General features: G+C 36.4%; 1 protein-coding gene across 1 annotated transcript in view; it reads right to left on the reverse strand.

Moving 5' to 3' along the window:
* Positions 1-23,340, reverse strand: part of tous (testes of unusual size) — a 196,028-nt gene that overhangs the window by 38,321 nt on the left and 134,367 nt on the right. The window contains exons 9-10 of the mRNA XM_090411201.1: positions 12,398-12,571; positions 7,579-7,740 (exon numbers count right to left, since the gene is read on the reverse strand). Of these exons, the coding sequence (XP_090267327.1) occupies positions 7,579-7,740; positions 12,398-12,571 (336 nt within the window). The remainder of the gene's footprint in view (positions 1-7,578; positions 7,741-12,397; positions 12,572-23,340) is intronic.

The raw sequence follows: 23,340 nt of genomic DNA on the forward strand, positions 1-23,340 counted from the left end.
AATCGTATCCCTGATTGCGTTACTTAAAGTTTCCAATATTTCATTTTGACTGTCTTTACTCAAATAGTGTACCCTATTTTATTCGTTGTAGGGCCCTTTCAACATGAGTTTCCATAATGGGATGAAACATAGCAAACAGTTCGACTAATTTTAAAAAATTGTCGTTACTCCTTTCATATAATTTATCAGATGATCCACGAAAAGCTAAATTTCGACTACCAAGGAATTTTAGAATTTCAATCATGCGTTCTAAAATACTCGTCTAATGTTTCTTTTCCATTTCATACATGCTTTGAGTCTGGAAATCAATAGTAGTTGTTTTTTTTTAATTTTTATCAAGTTCTTTCCATTTAAAGAAATTTTTAATGTGAGTTAAACTAGTCTCGTGTCTATGTAAAGTTGTACATACATTTCTCCAATCGTTATAACCTTCTACAGGACTCAATAGGTGATTCAGTTGATTTAGTAGGTGCAACAAGTTGGCCACAAAAGCAAAAAAACAGAATTTAAAGTTTCGGAATAAATGAGCCATGTTCTTGGCACAAGCCCCCGTTTTCCATATTTCTATTATAATACGTGTCGCCAAATTTACGACCATATGTATCTCTGGGATATATTATATTTTTCTTTTGAACAGACCCCATTTCAATTAAAACAGCTCGTAATTTTTCATCAATATTTCCCCATTCACCTGGATCTTCTAAATTTACAGAGAGTATGCAATGTGTTAGTTCCGTGGTCAACTACAACTATATCTTGTTGTAGTTGACTAAATCCTAACTATTTTTCACTTAAATCATATTCAATTATCTTGTTCAATAGTTGCAATAGTACTTTCATGCAAACTGGATGATGTGCACGGTTCTTCAACTCTGATTTCTGATGTAATGAGTTGGTTACAATCTGCATCAGAATATTTTGATATTTTAACAAATTTATTAAGAGCTCCAGTTTGTTTCTTAATATCTGCTTCTTTCGCAGCATGATGCTTATGATTTTGTGCACCGAATAACTTTTTTTAAAATTTTTGATTCCATTTCTATTTTATACCCACAAGAAATTATTACACAACACGACACAGAGACGAAATAATAGTCGGCACTGCGCTACTGTCAGTAGCTTACTGAGATGCGTACCATATGACTGGTTAACTAGCAACAAATGTTTTGTACGAAAATTTGTTTCTGTGCATAAAAACCGTTCATCGTTTCACTTTAGATAGATTGCAGTAGACACAACATTCTGCAGGCAAGCATTTAGCCTGCTCTAGCTGCAAATTGTAAACAGCCGGCTGATCAAAGAGGTGGCAATATACATTTTTTTTTAATTTTTATTCAGTGTATCCGGCCTTATTTATTTTAATATTGATCATTCTAAGAATTTTTTGTTTTTATGATAAAAAGTTTGTTTCTTAAAAATTAACTTAAATCTCTCCATGGCGGCGCCCGCATGCACGCTTCCACTGGCCCTGTTTATATATATATTAAAAACATGATTCTACACATAAATTTCAACCAGTTGGTATGGAATGGTTTCCAATACTAGCTGAAGGTTGTTTAAGGTCCTAAAGTATGTTGGGTACTAAGTATTAAGTGGGTTGAATATGTGCCATCCAAATTCTTGGAATTTTCATGTTGCCATTATTGTTGATATTAGGGTGGTTAATCAGAATTTCGCAGGCTTCTTTAAATTTTCTTTCATACCAGGTTTTTGTATGGTGTAGAGAGCAGGTACTTTTCCAATCAATTTGGTGTAAGGTGTTGAGAGCATGGTCTGAGAGGCCTGCCTCACCAAAATTGTTATATTTAATGTGTCTTTTGTGTTCTTTTTTCCTTATGGGGATTGTACGTCCAGTTTCACTAATATACAGTAAGTTACAGGTGCAGTAGATGCAGTAAACTCCAGGATGAGCCAATGGGAGGAGAGGATTCTTAGAGAAGTTGAATATATTTTTTAATTTTGTAGGTGATTTAAAGGTGTCATTGAGATTATAATGGTGTAGGATTCTGTTGATTTTTTCTGATAACCCTTTGATGTATAGGATGGCTATGGTTTTACTGTAATCTAAATTCTTTTTTGATGAAGTTTTATGAAGGACTTTATTAATAGTATTTTTGTTGTAGCCATTATTTATAAATGTGTTGCTAATAATTTTTAATTCTTGTTTAAGAGCTTACTGATTAGAGCAAATTGTTGTAGCTCTGTTTTTAAGGGTGTTAATGACTCCATATTTTTGTGATGGGTGGTGGTATGATTTAGCATGTATGTATTGGCCAGCATGTGTTGGTTTGCAGTAGACTGTGAAGGATAGATTGCCTGAAGAAAGACGTGTGACCAGTGTATCCAGGAACGGGAGTGAGTTCTGGTTTTCAATTTCGATAGTAAATTGTATGCGTTCATGTTGTTTGTTCAGGTGGCTAAGGAATGTGTCTAATGTTTGTCGCCTGTGTGGCCAGATAATGAAAACATCGTCGACGTATCTAAGCCACACTGTAGTTTTAGAGTGAAGGAATCAAGAGCACTTTGCTCAAAGGCTTCCATATAAAAGTTACCAATTGGGGTGATAGTGGTGAGCCCATGGCCATACCTTCTTTTTGTAGGTAAAATTTATTTTGCCACACAAAGTAACCAGAGCACAGTGCGTGAGCAAAGAGGGCCATAATGTCGGGTAGCAATTTGTTCTGTAGGAGAATTGTCATCGATTGGGACATTTGTGAAAAGGGCAGAAACATTGAAACTGACTAATAGATCATCTTTTCCAAGTGTTATGTTTTTAATTTTTGTTTATAAAGTGTTGTGTGTTCTTTATATAGGAGGAGGAATGACCTACCAACTCCTTGAGTGTTGATGCTAATTTCTTGGCTAGGTAATAATTAGGGATATCAATTCCTTCAACTATTGGTCGAAGGGGCACATTTTGTTTGTGTACTTTAGGAACACCATATATTCTGGGAGAATGGGTGTAATGGGGTATAAGTTTTTTAACCGTGTCTGATGGCCAAGAAGTGACGGACTTAAGTAGTTTCTCAGTTTTTTCTTTATTCTGTTAGTTGGGTTATAGTTTACAAGTTGATAGGTGCTGTTATCGGCGACCAGTTGATTCATCTGATGGATGGATGTTGACCTGTCAAGGACGACAGTGGCATTACCTTTATCCGATTTTGTTATGATAATCTCTTGTTTAGCTTTCAATGACTTGATCACTGCTAGTTCTGTTTTTGTAAGATTGCTGTGCAAAGTTTTCTTATTATTCAGAAGATTGCTGGTTTCTAATCGAATTTTGTCGGCTCTATTAGTAGGAAGAGACCTGATGCCTCTATGTGGTATATAAAGTCTGATTTATTCACAGTTTTCAGTGCTATTGCGAAGTTAAGGCCTTTATCCAGTAGTGCAAGTTGGCCGTCATTTAAGGTGTGGTTAGATAAGTTGATCACATGACTCTTGCTTGCCGGTGGTTGGTCGCTCATTGTCTCACTGTTTGTTGTTCACTGTTGGAGCTGTTTACTGGAGAGGAGCCCTTCTGATTGGTTAGATTCGTATGATTGGCGGTCACATTTTGCCGTTGTTTCAAAATGTGAAATTTGGCCTTAAGTTTTTCTTTATTATCTTCTAGGATATATTTAGCCGATTTTTTTTTTCTCTCACCAGAGGTCAGGCCAATAATTGTTGTAACGGTTGGTCAGTAACTTTAGTAAACCATGTAGATTGTAGTGCAGCTTGTTTCTCTGTATATAATTCATATGCTCCAGAAGATGATCTTGATATAAAGATCGAAACGTCAAGTGTTGATTTTGGTTTATATTAAACTAAAGTTTTACCGAAACATGGTAGTTGTCTCCATAATTTTCCAAAATGTATTCTGATCACTGTGTAAGCCTAAAAGAAAGGATTCCCTCAAAATGCTTGACTCAATACGGAGGAGAGCAATTAGGTTGATAAATGACCCATCTCTAACCAACTCACTCTCCTCACTTTCACATACACGTTTGGTCTCTGCAATTCCATGGGAAATGTTCATCTGAAATAGCATCAATAACTCAGTACTAAGCCCATTGGAACACATACAGCTGCCGCACAACATCCTTCCACAGTACACCTTGAAATCCATAGAACAAGTTTCTTTTCCTCCTCCTTCATCCCTGCTACTGCTGTACTGTGGAACAGTCTGTACCCTGATTTGTTTCCCAAGGAATACAATACACAGACTTTCAAATCAAATCTCTCTCATTTCTGATAATCTTAGCATTGTAAATAACGACAGCAATTCATTTCATGGTCTATAACCTATTTATGCTACCCTTCATCTGTAACTTCTCTTCTGCTTGCTCACCTTTACCCTTTGCCCCATATATCTTCCTGGACTCGACTATATCCTATGCATCCTAGGCTATCCCTTCCTATGCTGACCATCCCAATACATGCATTATATATTCATTTTGATTTCAATTTTGAAAGCACTACTACTGGTTTCAAAATTTTCTCTTTTTGCACTGTGTCTCCCTGTCCTCTCTGCCACCTCCACCAGTTTCCCTGTCCAACTTGCTCATACTATAGTTTTCTATTCTCACATTCTTATCTCTCACACTGCTCCCATCTCCATTCACAATCACTTTGATCTCACCTGGTCAGCTCTCCTGATCATTTACATCATCCTTGACTTTGATTACCTTGTTCACATCTCTTTGTACTTCCTTCCAGCAGCAGCAGCCTTTCCAGATGACTCACACCAAACCAATCAAATGCAGTCCATCACTCTTATGTGTGGGATGAACTCATCCCACACATTTGCAAACTGCATGCTGTTCTCCTCACACATCTCTGCTAACATACCCTTCATTATCTTTGCTTTCTGCCTCAACTCATCATTTTCATACCTGGGCAATACACTTGAATACTCCTCCTACTACACTATTGTCTTTCGGTCTTCTCAGTAATATCGTGATATCCATCCTCCTTCCTATGGCCAGCCAAATCATTTGTCTTTACTACCATCACTAACTCCTTTGCACACTTACTTCTCATACCAGAGCATCAATCACCTTGTTCATCCTCCCTCCTAGGAAACAGACCTTGTACACCTGTCATCCACCACATCTTTTATAATAGAATCTCTGTAAAATGCTACTCTTACAAAATGAATCATGAAGTGTGTTATTGTGACAAGGGAAGTGCAATGTTAATAAAGCTGCAACTTGGATTTCTGTCAAGAGTAGGAGGTCAGGTGTCTGGACATCTCTAAGTGATGATGTACATCATTTATGTTGGTGTTTGGATGTTGGAAAAGTGTACGTGAAAGTTTTTTTGTTTTTGTTTTTGTAGGGATTCTGGTGTGTTTTGTATATTATATTTGATTTTGTATTTTTGCTATGATAGGCTTTCAAAGGCGATTAACATAAGTTGCAGGGACTCTGTCATTGTCTGTTGTATGCTTCATTTGTGATTCAAGTTAGGTGAAAGAATAGAGCTAGGACATGCTGTGAGAGATGACAGCTCTTGGGCATGACACCCATACACGTTTATCAAAATATGGCTTTGACAGCGCCTCCCACATACTGTTATTCAGGTCCCTTCCCCAGAGGCATGATCTGACAAAGTTTGTGGGATTAGGATTATGTGCTAACTAACCAGGAAACCTCCTGACTCATTGGTGAAAAGTTTAGGCTTATATCTGGGGACAATCTCTGGTCCGCCACCATTTTTACTAATGTGCCTTAGAAGAGAAAGTTTTGAGTCTCTGAGTAAGCAAACTCTTAAAAGGCATCACTCACAGTGCATGGAGAAGAAAGGGAGAGAGAGAAAAACTGGAACCCTTGCTCGATAGATCAAACATGGCATTCAGCACTTCACTGGGTGATGAAGATCATTAACCACCTACTGGGTCTGGTTGGTATTTTCTCCAACTATATCTTTTTTGCAGCAGAAATGCTCACTAAATATGCCAGAGACTCTTTTGTGAAAGTCTAACCCATGAGAAAGCAGGGATGACTTGACAGTGAGAAGTTGTATATTGTGTGTCATTCATTAGTGCCCATTAATGTACTTGCATAAAAAAACTAGGGGATATTACATAGCATGTAATGAGAAGGTTAAATGATATTAAAGGGATTAACAATAGATAAGTTGTATGAGTTGTATTAGGGCAAAATACTCTAATTTTAACTGAGTCCTATCAAAATTCATTAAGAGGTATCAAATAAATAAAAATATTTAATATTTTTGACACACAGCCATCATCCATCTACAGTTGTTCATTGTGAATAGGGACAAAAGAAGGTACATCAGGTATCATGAAGGCAGAACAGGCCTGGGATTGTGGAGTATGCTATCAATTCAATACAGTTTATTGGGAAAACACTAGCAGATTCCTTATAGACAATAATATAAAATAAGTTACAAAGCATTATTACACTGTCCAAATCCGAACAAATCCAAAGAATGTTTATTTCCATTGTATGAAGTAATATAGCTTTAAACTCCTCCTCATTATTTTTTAATTTATATCGTTTACTAAACTTTACAAGGACTTCAGTTAGAACTGGACCATCCTGCTCTATTAAAACCTGTGATATCATATCTGCACTGCTGTTTCATACTGAAGTTGCTCATATTATTAAGCAAAAATTCTAATTCTATAAAAATTCTATAAAGAAAATATTTTTAAATAAGTATTCAGTTTTTCTTAAAATGTATATTTAATGTTTATGATAATTGACATTTAGTATTAATTACAAATTAATTAATACTAAATTCCTTAAATGAATTATTTAAAACTGCAAGTGTTAAATAATTCATTATTATTTATAATGAATTATTTAATGAAATTATCTAAGGAAATAAGCTACATAATAATGAAATAATGCATAGCATCTCATAATGCATAGATTATACATGTCTGTAAGGATATGTGCTTTACATTATGGGATACTAAGGCAGGTGATGTGAAGTCATTATACGAGTTGGCCAAGCATGAAGTTACTTCATGTGCAAACTTTGTTTGCTTACACTTGGCAACCACTTCAATGTGTTTTAGCATTGAAGTGGTTGCTGTGCTGAGATATGAGCAGCTCAGCTCAGTTTCAGGTATTTTCCTGTCTGAGTGAAGCCACCACTGAGTTTACGGCTCGACTTGGTGGTAGGGGTGAGCCTGCCAATAGGCAGAGCCACTGCTGAGGGTTTCTCCCTGTAGCAGGGTGGGCCTGTTGCTGAGTGGGACCACCGCTGAGTAAAATGATCCTTCAGGTCACTTGCACTTGCTGTGTTTAGAGCGATCTGGGGGATCACCTGAGTTCTGGAGACTTCCCTTCACTTATATAGTGAAGCTGGTTTAGTGACCCTTCCCATAATGCATAGCATTATAAATGTCTGTAAGGATATGTGCTTTGCATTATGGGATATTAAGGCAGGTGATGTGAAGTTATTAGCCTCTATATATGAGTTGCCCAGTCGTGAAGTTACTTCACGCATAAACTTTGTTTGCTTACACTTGGATAAAGGGTTAAACTAAGAATATAATTTCTTGGCATCTTTAATTTATGTAGCTTAAATTAGTCTTAGATTAACTTAGTCTCTTAGAGTTACCTTTGCAGATAAGTCTGACTTAGCAATTAAAATTTCTTCTAAATAAGCTATCAGCTCTTCCCTTTTGGCTGTCCTTCCTCTCCTGTCTGTGACAGTCCACAAGCAAAGAATTCCATCTTGGCCAGCTGTAATAAAGAATTCATCTCCATAGGTCATACCCACCTAGAATAAATAAATACAAACTCTTTAAAATGTTATCTTTTCTATGTAGAACACAAAGAGATGAACAAAATTAATTTAAAAAAAACATTAAGAAACTATAGGTATTATTTCTGGGAAAATTCCCATGTTACTTCTCTAAGTAAATACAGGCAGTCCCCAGGTTACGAACGAGATACATTCCTGAGGACATCTTTCAGTCTGATTTGTATGTAATTCGGATCCCTGATGAACAGCGCATATGCAGTAATAATAATAACAATAATACTATAATGACTCATATGTGGCAATAATAATAAAGTGTAATACTGTAATAATAATATAAATATAATAACATAAATAATGATAATAATACCTATGTACTGTTAATAATAATAATAATAATAATACCCCTGAACAATAGTTTCTGAAATAAGTTACAGAAACTATTGTGCTCTTTTTTTTAATTCAAACAAACAGAACTTAAAAACAAACTCATACAAAGTTTAAATAGGAGATAGGAGAAATTTCAAAAAAGAATATTAAAGATTGCATCACTGTCTTGCTTACTGGAAGGGACATTTCTGAGGCAAGAAGGTAGGCTAACATTAATCGAAAGATAATGATGGAGATGGTGCTAGAGAATCAGGATTTGATTCTGTTTCTGGAGGATGGGAGCTTACCACTGAAGTTGGTTTCTTGAAAAAGGTATCTAGAGTTGTTTGCACCTTTTCTTTTTTTCATCATAAATGGCCTTGTAGCACTTGATGTTCTCACTAACTGCACAGTAAACCTTTGTAAACTGCTGAATGTTAGGATCCTGCTCCAATGAGACAAAAAGCTTCAGCTAATAGATTGGAGATATTAGCTGAAACTTCTGATTCTTTGTGTTCTTGTGTTTCTATCAACTGCTTCTCTACCTCCATAAGGTCTTCATTGGTTAATTCTTGTGAATGGGACTCTAGTAAGTCAACGATATCGTTTTCATTGATGTCCAATTGCAGTGCATTGCCACTATCCATCACAGCTTTTTTTGCTTCGGCAATGTCTTCTGTGAAGTCACAAAAATCATCACAGAATTGAGGGCACAACTTGTTCCATGCCCCTTTAATTGTTAACTGCTTCACTTCCTCCCAAGAATCAGCAATATTTCTCATGGCATCATGGATGTTATAATTCTTTCAGTACTCTCTCAAGGTCATCACATCATCTTCCATAGCCCTGAATGCTTGTGGGAATGCACACCGTAAGTAACAAGCCTTAAATGCATAAATGACTCTCTGGTTCTTGGCTGTAGTAACGATGTAGTGTTGGGCGGTAAAAATACATTTATATTAATGTGAAAGTCATCTAAAGATGTTAGATTTCCAGAAGCATTGTCCAGCACAAGCAAAATTTTAAAGGGAATTTTCTTTTATGAACAATAATGTTCCACAGCAGGAATAAAACAGTTCAAGAACCAATCTCCAAACATGACAAAGGTGACCCAGGCCCTTAAATTTGACTTCCAACTAATGGGAAGAGCTGCTTTAATAATGTGGCGAAGTAAGGGTTTGTTTACATCACATATGGGCAACCCCCGGCCCGCAGGCCGGATCCGGCCCTAATCTATTTCAGTGAAGTTTATCTGATTCATGGTGTGTTCTACTAACTCACATTAAGCTGACGTCATATGACTTGCGCAAAACACACTATGTTTTTTCCAGCCAAGGTCTCTTTCTCACTTTGACTAGCAGCATGTGTCAACATGTTACAACGTGTCAGTTCAATACTTGCACTGGTGTTGTGCTTTGTTCAGTGCCTGCATTGATGTTATGTTCTGTTCAGTGCCTGTGGTGTAGAAGACAGTTTTATTTGACAGTTCTGAATATCGCTTATAAATTTGGGACAATGTCAGGGGTTATTGCAAAAAAAAGAAAAGTAGTGCAGAGAATCGTCAATTTCAAGACAACTGGACAGAGGATTATTATTTTATTCTGAATAAAGGTTTACCTGTATGTTTGCTGTGCAACGAATCCGTATCCGTCGACAAAGAATACAACTTGAAAAGACTTACTTCAAGACATGCAGATCACCCAAAAATTGAAGGACAACTACAAAAAGATGAAATGCAGAAGTTGAAGAAGAACTTGGATACCCAGCAGCAAATGTTCAACAAGCAAAGAACACAGCACCACAGCATTGTAAAAGCCAGCTTTGTGGTAAACAAAAAAATCGCTAAGCATTCTAAGTCATTTGGTGAAGGAGAATTTATCAAAGAATGTCTGCTGGATGTTGCAAGTATAATATGTCCTAAAAAGAAAAAAGACTTTGAAAATATTCGTTTGTTGAGATGAATACTGTTGTCCGATGGATAGAAATTATGGTTGATGATATCAAAAAAAGTTCAAAAGAGAAGATTGCTAGATTGGAAGCATTTTCAATTGCTTTGGATGACAGCACCGATGCCTCCAATACAGCACAACTAGCAATATTTATTCGAGGAGTTGATGCGGATTTCAACATCACAGAAGAATTATTGGCACTTTGGCTGTTAAAAGGCACAACTACCAGTGAAGATATATTTGAAACAGTCAACACAGTCTTCAAGAGATTTGGGCTTAAATGGAGTTCACTATCTGGCATATGCACTGATGGAGCCCCTGCAATGGTTGGTGCACAGAAGGGATTTATTGGAATAGTTCATGAAAGAGCAATAGAACTACAGATCCATCCGGAAAATTTAACAAATTTTCACTGCATTATCCACCAACCAAATCTGTGTGCAAAATCGATTAAATTCACAAATGTTATGGAAGTTGTAGTAGCCAGTATTAACTTTATTAAGTCACGTGCACTTAATCACCACCAATTTAAGGAGTATTTGGCAGACCTATTTTCGGATTATGAAGATGTCTTATTATTGTGAAGTGAGGTGGTTGAGTAAAGGTAAAATGTTAAAACGATTTTATGATCTCGGACAAGACATTGCAGATTTTATGGACATAAAAGGAAACACAATTAACCAAGTAAAAGATGATGAGTGGGTGTGTGATTTAGCATTCCTTGTAGATGTCACCGGATACCTAAACGAACTGAATCTTAAATTGCAAAAACAAGGACAATTGGTTCATGAACTGCATGGACATGTCAAAGCTTTTAGTAATAAACTAAAATTGTTGGAAAGTCAGATAAGAGCTAAAAATTGTTATCATTTTCCTACTCTGGCAACCCATAAAAATATCCCTTATAATTGTTATGGAAATGAACTGAAGGCACTAATAGAGCAATTTGATACAAGGTTTGCCGACATCAAAAACAAAGACTCCACATTTGCTATATTTACTTGTCCGATGGATGCTGATGTAAATAATGTGCTAGAAAACTTACAGATGGAACTTGTTGAGCTTCAGGCAGATTTAGTGCTAAAATCACAATTCAACAACATTGCTTTGATGGATTTTTATAAATTTTATTTGGTGGAAGAAAAATATACAAATTTACGCACCTTTTCAAGAAAAATCATTTGTCTTTTCAGCAGCACGTATATGTATGAACAGTTTTTTTCGAGGATGAAATACAATAAATCAAAAATTCGGACAAGAATAACGGATGAAAACCTAGAAAATTCTATGCGATTATCCTTAAGTAATATTAACATCAACATTGATAGTCTCGTAGTTGAAGTACAAGGCCAATCTTCACATTAAATTGTTATGTCGTTCATTATATTATAAAATTTATCTAGAGCTTTATACCAAAGCATTATATTATAAATAAATGAAATATGAAGTAGCAACTTGTTTTAATTCATTTAATATTAATTTATTTTATTTAATAATTTGGTCCGGCCCTTGACTCGGAGACAGAATGATAATTTGGCCCCCGAACTAGGAAAGGTTGCCCATGCCTGGTTTACATGCATGAAAGAAACTGGTTCCCAAATTATTAATTTAATTATTTAATTATTATCCTTATGGGAAGCCTAGGGAGCCCATTTGTAAGTACGGAATGACGTGAGTTGGGTCGTCCATAACCCGGGGACTGCTTGTATTATTTTTATGGCTATTTAACCTTGTTTTGTTTGGGAGTGCTCCTTTTATAATGTCATTGGCTTTTTACTCACATTTTAGGGCATTACTGATATTTTATATAGACAAATATATGAAGAATATATAGGAAGAATAATTCGGACATACCTTTGAAGGATGTGCTGGCTGGTTGCTTATTGAGCAGCATCCTGGCATATTATGGTGATATACATTCAGCTGCTGTTAAAGGAAGGAAGTATGATTGAAAGGAATGGGTGGTTGGAAAATGTGTGGGTGGGGGGGGGAGTAGAGAGATGTGGGAGAATTATTGGTGAAGCAAGAGGTTGTGAACTTTTTGAAATACCCAGGTTTTTTTTATTATTTAAAGGTAGGTAGGCAGAGAATATTTTGGGGGAGGGGATGAAAATAAAAATTTTTGGGGAAGGAGAAGAATAAGATGGGATAAGATCAGGGGTGGGAGTAACGGGGTGCAAGCCATTTTGACAGTGAGTCATCTTTGAAGCTTGTGGGAGAAAGTGGAGGCTATGTCATGCTGGCTTGGTGTTTCTGTCTTTGGTGTATCTGCATTGTTTTCTATTGGTCAGAGTCATTACCTAATTTTTATGTTATGGAGCTTTATTAAGAAACTTATTTTTTCTTAAAAAAATTACCTTTGTAACTTGTTTTAGATGAACTGGATGGTCTTCAAAATATGCAGGTGTTTTAAGAGGAAGGCTAAATGCACGTAAGCATCCATCAATAGTACCTGCAAATAACATCTGACCAGTGGAAGACAATGCCACTGATTTTAATTCCATATCTTCAGTATCTGGTTCTTGCATTATCTAATAATAAAAATAAATAAGGTGAAATAAATAAATAATTTCAAATAAAAGGATTATTAGGAATTACTAAAAATTTATGATGAATTATTAATTAGGTTTTTCAATATAGAATGTTCATGGATGTTTATGATTGGCTGTGAAAATAACAGTGGTCATGGTGGTCAGTATATGGCATTGGTGTATATGATGAGGTTCACTGTAGTTGGTGGATTGAGTGGTGGAGATGGAGAGTTGAGTAGGTACCCTCCTTCGATGAGTCTTTGGACTCCCTGGAGGCGTCACGTAATAATAATAATAATAGAATAGGTAATGTATGATTCAAACCTAATTGAGTTTCTTCTTAGTATGGAATTTTAAAACCACAATAATTTCAGAAACTGTGTAAGTTTATACTGTTTAATTAGTTATTACTTACAGACATAGTTGTTTTGATCATATTTCAAGTAACTGTTTCAAGAAGTTTTCCATTAACAACCATTACTGTTATACTATATTATTAATTCTGCATATGTACATCATCATATAATAAGCTATTGCACTCTGACTCCTCATCGTCATTGTCTGGTAGCATCCTCTAAAAAGCAGGTTGCAACAGATGAGTAGCTCTTCTCCATTTCTCTTGGTCTGTTGCCGCTGTCATTCTTAAACCAGTCCATTCCACGATGTCATTAAACCACTCTTTGGTTGGTCTTTCACTTCTTCTCTTCCCTTCAACTTTCACTTGTAATATAGTTCTTGTCAGATGTCCTGTAAATCTGGTCTTTCTTTGCATAATGTTTTTAAGCAGTGTTCTTTCCACCCCAGCTCTTCTTAAAACTTCTTGATTTGATATTCTCTCTGTATAGCTAATCTTTTCCATCCTTCTATAACACCACATTTCCAATGCATTAATTCTTTTCATATCTCTCTTTCTGAGTGTCCATGACTCACTTCCATAACTTGCAATACTCCAGACTGTTGCTTTAACTATTCCAATTTCCATACTTATTTTAATATTCTTATTTATTAAAATTCTCTTAATTTCCATAAATGCAGATTTAGCTTTACCTATTCTATTTCTAATTTCCAACTCTGAAGTTCCTTTCTCTGAGATCCAACTACCTAAATATTGAAATCTTTCCACTTCTTCTAAAACCTTTCCTCCACATCTTATCTTTGCATTATCTCCTATTTTTCTTCCCATTATCATTATCTTAGTCTTCTTTGTATTAATCCTTAGTCCGTACTCCTTACAAGAGTTTTCAATTCTTTGAACAATTTGTTGTAATCCATTTTTGCTTTCTGCCATCACCACTATATCATCTGCATACCTTAAGTTATTGATGATTCTTCCATTTATTTTTATTCCTTCTTCTTCTATATCTTCAAGTGCCTCTAAGCATCTGTTCACTATAAAAGTTAAATAATACCGGTGATAATTTACATCCTTGTCTAACATCTTTCTCCACTGGGAATTCTCCTGTTTCCTCCCAATTTACACATACTGACGCTGTTGGTGTCAAATATATTCTCTTTAAGATTTCCAAATCATATGAGTCAATATCAGTATTTTCTAGAATATCAAAAAGTCTTTTATGTTTCACTGTATAAAATATCTTTTCAACATCTAGAAACCCCAAAAAACCTTTCCACCTTGGTTTAGTGTTTTCTCCCCAATAATTCTTAAACAAGTTATAGTCTCTCTAGTTCCTCTGTTGGTTCGGAATCCAAACTGTTCTTCATTCATTTCTTTTTCTATTTTACTCTTAATTCTCTCCAAAATTATCTGTGCCAGAATTTTTGCTGTGTGAGTTATAAGACTTATCATTCTAAAACTCCTGTCTTTTTTGGAATGGGGATAAAAATTGATCTTCTAAACTCCTTTGGTAATTCTTGTCCCTCGTAAATTCCGTTAATAATTTGTCATAACTCTTCTATACCTTTTTCACCTATATTTCTTATAAGTTCTATCTGTATACCCATCTATTCCAGGGTATTTTCCTTCTTTCATCTTTTGAATGGCTAGATTCAATTCCTCCCTCATGATTACTCTTTCGTTTGATTTTCTCCTCTTTCATTGTGTTCATACAGTTTACTTACATATTCCTCCCATCTCTGTAATATCTTCTCTTTTTCTATCAAACTTTCACCTCTTTCATTCTTGACCACTCCAAACTTTTGCACTCTGACTCACTTGTTAATAAAATATTTTTGATAGTGTCCATGACAAAGTATTTCATTATATGGCCAGGATTCCTATTTGTACTTTTTTTTATAGTCAATCCATTCACAAAAAAAGTTGTAAACCTATGGTACATTTAGTACAATGGGCTGGGCTACTGATTAGATAATCCAAGAATCCTTCTCTGCTTTTGCTCCCACCTCAGGTCACTAGTATGCAAAGTGGTCTCAAAAATCATCTATCACTTTCACAATCTTTCATGCTACAGTAAGATTCAAACTTGCATCCTGTCTATTGAAGAATATAGACACACTGTCTACTTGACAAGCCAAGCCAGCAAGTCACATGTTATCTTTTGATTTCTAGAACTTCTGGGAATTTTTGTTGAAGCTCCCATTTTAAACAATAAAGAAAGAGATCTTGGTGAAAATTTATATAATTGTCTATAAGGATTGAATTCTCTGAATGATAACATGTGAGAGTTTATTAGAATTAGACATATCTTGGCATAACTCGTATTTATTCCCTGCTATGCCAAGTCAGATTTCCTGTTGCTAATATAAGATTGATGTTCTTGTATTCTTTTTTTTTTACTGAGCCTCCAGATTGTCTAAAGTAAGAACAATGACAGTCAGAAGGAACTTAGTAGACACCAGGAAGAGCCAGAGGAGAGCTTTTATCTTTGGAAGATGAAAACTATGATGTTAAATTGTTGATATGAAGAAAAGTAGCCACTAAATTGTATTTCTTTTGAATTCTGAAAATTGCTGCCGACCTGGTTGAGTGGTTAGAGTATCTGCTCTCCAGCCAAAAGCTGCGGATTCTAATCCCACCATGGGCATGAATGTTGTTCCACTTATAAAATAAGAGATATTTCTTTCTCCCAGCACAAAGTAGTCTAGAACATGAAATCCTGAAGACTTCTGGCAGTATCAAATTCAGGTTTTAAATCTTTGTATGACACTAATCTGGTACTTATTTTTCCTGCCACAGCATAACCCTTAATCCATCTACAATATCTAAGTGCTATAGGTTTACAACATTTTGTGATGGAAATGTAATAAAATTAAATTACTGAATAATGTTGAAGCTCATTTTCTCAGAAATTATAATGACTGGAAAACTACCAAATCTGTGGCAGGAAGCCAAAATAATTGCCATGTCCAAACTAGGGAAAGATCCAAATGATGTGAAAAACTACGACCTATCTCTTTGCTTTGCTCCACCTTAGAAGCTCTTTGAAAGAATTCTCCTTAAAAGAATTTCACCACTCATCGAAATAGCACTCACGATTGAACAAACTGGCTTCAGGCCGGGAAGAAGTTGCTGTGACCAGGTCCTGGCCCTGACAACACAGACTGAAGCAGGCTTCCAGAAGAAACTTAAATCTGGAGCCACTTGGACTCCCTGGAGGTGTTATTACATAATACCTCCAGGGAGTCCAAAGACTAATCGAGGGAGGACACCTATTCTACAACTCTCTGTCTCCACCAATTACAATGAACTGCAACTACCATCATCATCTACATCAATGCCATCTACTGCCGACCATCACCACTCATAATTTCACAGACAATCAAAAACATTCGTGCCCATGGCGGGATTCGAATCCGCAGCCTTTTGGCTGGAGAGCAGATACTCTAGCCACTCAACCAGGTCGGCACCAATTTTCAGAATTCAAAAGAAATACAATTTAGTGGCTACTTTTCTTCCTATCAACAATTTATCATCATAGTTTCCATCTTCCAAAGATAAAAGCTCGCCTCCGGCTCTTCCTGGTGTCTACCAAGTTCCTTCTGACTGTCATTGTTCTTATAATAAATTTAGTTTAATCCTTTATCCAAGTGAGAGAAAACAAAGTTCGTACCTGAAAATATCTTCAGGACTGAATATGGTGTTGTACTATCTTATCTGGGTAAGTAGTACAACACTGGGTAACTCGCAGCAAAGGTGGAGCAAGCTACCAACACTCCTATCCCAGTATCTCCCATAATGCAAAACACATCTCCTTGCAGATATGTATAATGTTATGCATTAAGGGATTGGCCATTATCCAGACTAGTTTCGACCTTTATTGAGGTCTCTTCGGTGGGAGCTTATGACACAGCTTAGGAGTTTATGACACAGTCATAAGCTCCCACCAAAAGTAATATTCCACAGAATGAAACAGCTGCTTTAAAAAAGTTATATAAGAATAGTCAGTGCGGTTAGCCTAGTGGCTATGCATTTCTAACCATATACCTCGGGAGGGGTGTCCTAGGTTCGATTCCCGTCAACGACATGAGGAGCTTGAAGAGCTTCCTCGGCCATAGCCAAGTTAGCCAATCTTGGGCATGGACAGCAGAATATTTTCTTCCCAGTTTATCTGGGGGGTTTTCATCCCACAAGCAGGCAAACCGGCCCCGTGAACACACATGGTTACAGTCATGAATATCACCCTTAGGGGATGCAGCAGAGGAGTGCCGACCCGGCTACATTAATATGCCAATAACCCCTCATTAGGAGGGGACTCAACGCATCCTAGACAGATGAGAAGGATAGGATAGGATGTAAGAATAAAAATATTGTGATTACTAAACTGATAAGGGTAGTGCTACAGTTATCATGGAATCAAGAGGATTACAATAGAAAAAATCAAGTTCCCCTAAGTGAGAGTTCTATTTACCAAATTATAGATTGAGACCCCACTATGTCTCAAAATATAAGTGCTAAAATTAGTGGAAAAAGTGACTTCTTGACACAAAGAAATCATCAACAAAATACCGCCTGTTCATGTTAAATCACCGTGTATTTATAGGGTACCTAAAATCCACTAATATTTCCCTATGCCCTATACTTGATAGTATAGACAGTCCTACATATGAATTTGCTTAACAGTTTGCTAAGTTACTTGCCCCCTTTAACTGGAAATTTCTCCACATTTATAAAAAATTCTGTCCTTTTCAAATCAGTAGCCAAAAATTGCATTCTTAAAAATTCAGACATAATGGTCAGTTTCGATGTGACTTCCCAATTTACTAATGTACCACTAACAGACCCTCTTAATTTAATAAATGTCTAATTTATTAAATTAAGAGGGGCTTTGCCTGGTCTTTGTAATCCTCATGGAACTGGTTATTTCTGTTTCACTTATGCTGCCTCCATAATGTCCTTTTTCTCTCTATCGCATGCTTAATCTCTTTATTCATCCATTTCACACCTACCTTATTTAACCTTCTCACCCTTGGAATATATTTAGACATTGCATCTACTAGATAGTTCTTGAAGATCCCCTCCCCCAAGCTGCATTGATCTCTTTTTCCAGCTAACTCCTCATTCCATGCTACACCAGCAAGCTGTCTCCTAAGCTGTTGGAAGTTTATTTTGCACTTGGTTAGACTATAATAAATTTAGTTTAATCCTTTATCCAAGTGTAAGCAAACAAAGCTTGAAAATACCTTCAGGACTGAAGTAAGGTTGTGCAACATCAGGCGACTCTGAGCAAAGATGGACCAAGCTCTCATCACTCCTTGTCTCAGTATCTCCCATAATGCAAAGCACATCTTCTTGCAGACATGTATACTGCTATGCATTAAGGGAAGGGCCACTATCCAGACCGGTTTCAACCTTTATTGAGGTCTCGTCAGTGGGAGGCAGACCCAAACGTGGAGATACTGAAGCAGAAGCAATAGGAGAGGTCATATTTACCTATAGGAGTTGCCAACAGGTGTACCATCTTACTATTGAATTACTCTGGATTTCTTAGTATCTCCACGTTTGGGTCTGGATGAATTTTACCATTCATCAAGGTTTTCAAATCACTTGTTTTTTCCAATGATTTTTTAACAATTTTTCGCCTTACTTTCATACCATCCTTCTCTTTCGAACAAGCACTCATTCTCCCCTCGATATTCTCGCTACTAACACTTTCTGACATCAAATTCATATTAGCACTCATCAAATCCTCATTTAGCTCACACTGTGCATACACCCCCCCCTCCTTCCATCTGCCCTAAATATCCACAAATCTTCTATGTAATCAAACGAGTACAAGTAACACACCTCGCACTTCACGAAATGACTGAAATCTAAGTTAAAGTCCTGAAATGACAAAGCCGCTGCCATCTTTCCTTTGCCAGTTATTACTCTAAGGTCCAATAACAATGAATTTGTAATCAAGTTCAGACAAAATATCCCACACACTAATAATACTAGTAGCGCACAACTTTTATGGCAGCTCTTACTCAAACAAACGCTCATATACAATCAATTATTTCAAGAATAACTTATCTGAATCCACAGCTCTCTTCTAATTACCTGATGCTATCTCTTCATTTCAATCTATATTGCCATAGTTCAAATCACCCATAATGATCATCCTTTGCTTGCTCACTAAGCCAAGTTGCTTATACATTTCTTTGGCGGGGTGTTGCCTGTAGCAACACCCCACCAAATATCTCATTCTATCAACCCTCCACTTCACAAAACCATTGCCACTTTTTTTGTTATTGTATCTCAACCTTGTGCAGATATTAATCCCCTGCTATGATCAGCAGCACTCCCTTCCCTTCTTGCCTTTCAACACAAACACTTAGTGTGGTTCCACTTAGTTGATGTGTTTGCTATTTGGTCCCATGAGCAAGACACTTTGGATTCTTTTGTTACTTATCTAAACAGCCAACACCCTAAAATTTCACAACCATTCAGAGTAGAAAAAGAATCTAATAACTGTTTGCATTTTCTTGACACATTAGTCACCTGACTTTCAGGTTTACTATCTTTTTTCCATTTACAGAAAGCAAACACACATAGGAAGATATCTACATAAACAATCACATCATCATCCAATCCAACAGTATGATATTCTTAAAAATTCACATTCATTCCCTTAGAGACACAAAAAGTTAGGGCTATTTGTTCCAATGATGAAGCTCTTTCCATAGAAGTTAAATATCTTTGCATATTTTCCTGGCCAATGGCTACAGCTCCTACAAAATAGATGAAATACTACATGGCCCTCCTACTTCCTCCTTCTCACACACAAGAACAAAACACAACTATTCTTATTCCTTATGAGGGGGGGGGGACTGAAAAGTTCTGATAAATACCTAGAACAAAAATGATATTAAAGCAACTGATATAACCATAATAAAGAACATTAACTTTAACTCCCATGTGTCATCATATCATAATAATTTGCTCTTTTTCTTTTAGGATATATAAGAAGAGAATCAGAGGTTTTGAAGGAATTTAAAGACATAGCAGCAGCCTGTCATCAAGTTTTTTGTGCTGCAAGAAAAGTCCACAACTGAGATTCACCAAACTTTGTGTGAGACTTTAGGGGCTGTGCCCCAGCATATCCATCAGCTGCCAGATGGGTGACCAAGTTTAAAACTTGGTCACCCATCTGGCAGGATGCCCATTTGGCCCATGGGACCAAATGGGCATCCTGAGACAACAGATTCCCCCAGGTCATGAAGACCTTCCACAGGGTTCACACCTGAAAAAATCAATACGGTGCATGCCATAATCCTTGATGATAGATGAATACCAGCCAAAAACATTGCAAAGACTCTGGGGATATCCAGGGAATGAGTTAGGGTCATTATATACTAACATCTAGACATGCAGAAGCTCTTAGCGAAGTGGATCCCAACATGTTTGAATGCCAACCAAAACAGAGAACATTTGCACTATAACCCAGAGACCAAACAAGACTCAATGGAGCAGAGACACAAAGGTTCTGCATGGCCAAAGAAGTTCCGAACCCATATACTAACATCCAGGGTTCTTGCTATTGTCTTTTGGGATATGGATGGTGTAATCCTTGCCAAGTACCTCAAAAAAAAAAAAGGTGAAACTGTTATAGCAGCAGTTTATTCAACAGCTCTGAAGGAACTGAAAGAGGTACTGAAGGAAAAGTGCTGTGGGAAACTGAGCAGAGGCATGTTGCTTTTGTAACAAGCGTATAACACTTCATGGGGAATATGTAGAATAATGTCTAAGTTACATGGTTCTACCTGAACAGACAATACACAACTTCGGCTTTCAATGTCTGCCTCATCCATCCTATTAGCCAGACCTAGTCCCATCTGACTATTTCCTATTCCCAAATTTAAAGAAGCACTTGAAAGGAATGAAATTTACCACAGATGAAGTCATAAGTCATATCTGAATAATAATAATAATAATAATAATAATAATAATAACATTGTAATAAGTGCATAACGCTTCATGGGGAATTTGTAGAATAATGTCTAAGTTGTTGGAAGTTTTTTCCCACTTGGTTAGACTATAATAAATTTAGTTTAATCCTTTATCCAAACAAGTTGCCTCAGTCCTTAAGTATCTTAAGGACTGAGGCAACTTGTGGTAAAGGTGGACCAAGCTCTCATCAGTACTTGTCTTAGTATCTCCCATAATGCAAAGCACATCTCCTTGCAGACATGCATAGCATTATACATGTCCGCAAGGAGATGTGCTTTGTATTATGGGAGATACTAAAACAAGTAGTGATGAGAGCTTGGTCCACCTTTATTCAGTTGTAAGCAAACAAAGTTTGCTTACACTTGAATAAAGGATTAAACTAAATTTATTAATGTCTAAGTTACATGGTTCTACCTCAATTCCTTCATGGTGATTATCACAACTTTTCAGCACACCCTCATATATCCAAATATATCTGAAAAGCTAGCCAAAGTACTAATAAAATATGACCTTCACACCATATTCAATTTTTAGCAATTGTGATCCACTCTCCTAAGGATAAACTCCACCCCCTAGCACTTCCTGGAATGTATGAAGTTCCCATGACTTGGCCTCCTATTAACAGACATGGAAGATTTGTTAACATTCACCTTGGAGAACATAAGAAATACATTACTATTATCATTATGGCAAATCTGGACTGGTAGACCACCCATTGATACTCCTTCACACATGATTAGATGGAAGAAAACCAATGTGCTGTAACAACATAGAAGTTGTTATAGGTCAGAAAGATTATTTTCAGAGTCAGCAAGGGATATGAAGCATTCTCCTAACCTGAACAAGTATGGTTGCATTAAATTATCATAAATTTGAGAGGCTGTTACCTTAAGATCCACTTCTGATCAATCATGATATTTCTTTTTAACAGCATTAGAGGACACAAAATTATGACTTTAGATCTTTTGCCAATTTTATGAATTGTTTCACTTACTCAATGTCACATGGAAACTGTAACATGTTGTTTTGTCCTCTAAAGATGCTGGATTGAAATCCAGCAGAATAAGCCAGCTAATAAACATCTTTTTAGAATTTAGTTTGTTTGTTGTTGTAATCTTTCTAAAATAAGTTATGAATGACGTTGAACAGCTAAGTTTGATTGTAAATATCCTGTACACCTTTCTAGATGTATATATCATGAATTTAATGATGATGATGAGGGTAATAACTTAAAATTAGGCTGTCACTGAGAAAAATGTCAATTTTCTCATAAAAATCTATATTGCCATAAATATAGCCTGGAAATTCATAGAAATTTTATTATGAATTTTGGGGAAATGATCTATGGGTTCTATCATAATGAACCTTAAATCCCATTAAAATGCAGTGAAAGAATATTATTGCAATGATTATTAATTATATGAAGAGCCAAAGGCTTCAATTCGGTGACATGAAATTATTTAAGTTAAGGGATATTATATCCCATATTGTTTCATAGCCGAATATAGAAACTATAGAATATAGTAAGGGTTGATCGGAGCTTGCTCCACCCTTACTATGAGTTGCCTCAGTGTTGCACTAACAAATGGGTTATGTGTTGCACTATCCAGGTATTTGCTTACGCTTGGACTCGCCGAACTTCATATAGTTTCTATATTCGGCATGAAACTCTTTCAGTTTCTTATTCGGCTATGAAACAATATGGGATATAATATCCCTTAACTTAAATTATTGCAATGAATTCTACTCCCATCACTCTCCCATTTGAAAAATCTATCCTCTTCAATATACCTTTATATTTATGCTTGGTGAGAATATATTGTTGGAAGTAGAGGAAATAAGAGATCTGGGAGTGATAGTGGATAAGGATCTAAAGTTTTGGGGACACATCGCCAAAATTGTGAAGACAACACAAAGACTTCTGGGAATGATGTGGAGGACACTGACATGTAGAAGTAGGGAGATTCTTGTTCCATTGAATAAGGCTTTGATTAGGCCACACATGGACTATTGTGCCCAGATTTGGTCACCTGGTTTTCAGAAGGATGAAGAGATGTTGGAAAGGGTCCAAAGGTGACTGACTAAGGTAGTTTCTGACCTCTGGAATGTCAAGTATGAGGAAAGATTGAAAAGATGTAATTTGCAGAGTCTAGTGGAGAGAAGGAAGAGGGGAGATATGATAGAGACCTACAAGTTGGTAAGGAGTTGTTATAGGATCAATGGTGGAGAAGTTCTACAGAGAATAGTGGGAGATCAGGGGAGAACCAGAGGTCATCCCTGGAAACTGTATAAAGAGGGTGTGAGTAGGGGAGTGAGAGGCAGGTTTTTTTCGTGCAGAGTTGTGAATGATTGGAATGCCTTGCCTGAGAGTGTGGTGTCTGCAGTGAGTTTGAATATGTTTAAGACCCGGTATGATGAGATG

The sequence above is a fragment of the Typopeltis vanoorti genome, chromosome 21, assembly GCF_054136105.1.
Source record: "Typopeltis vanoorti isolate ZY-2024b chromosome 21, IOZ_Tvanoo_1.0, whole genome shotgun sequence".
Classification (NCBI taxonomy): domain Eukaryota; kingdom Metazoa; phylum Arthropoda; class Arachnida; order Uropygi; family Thelyphonidae; genus Typopeltis; species Typopeltis vanoorti.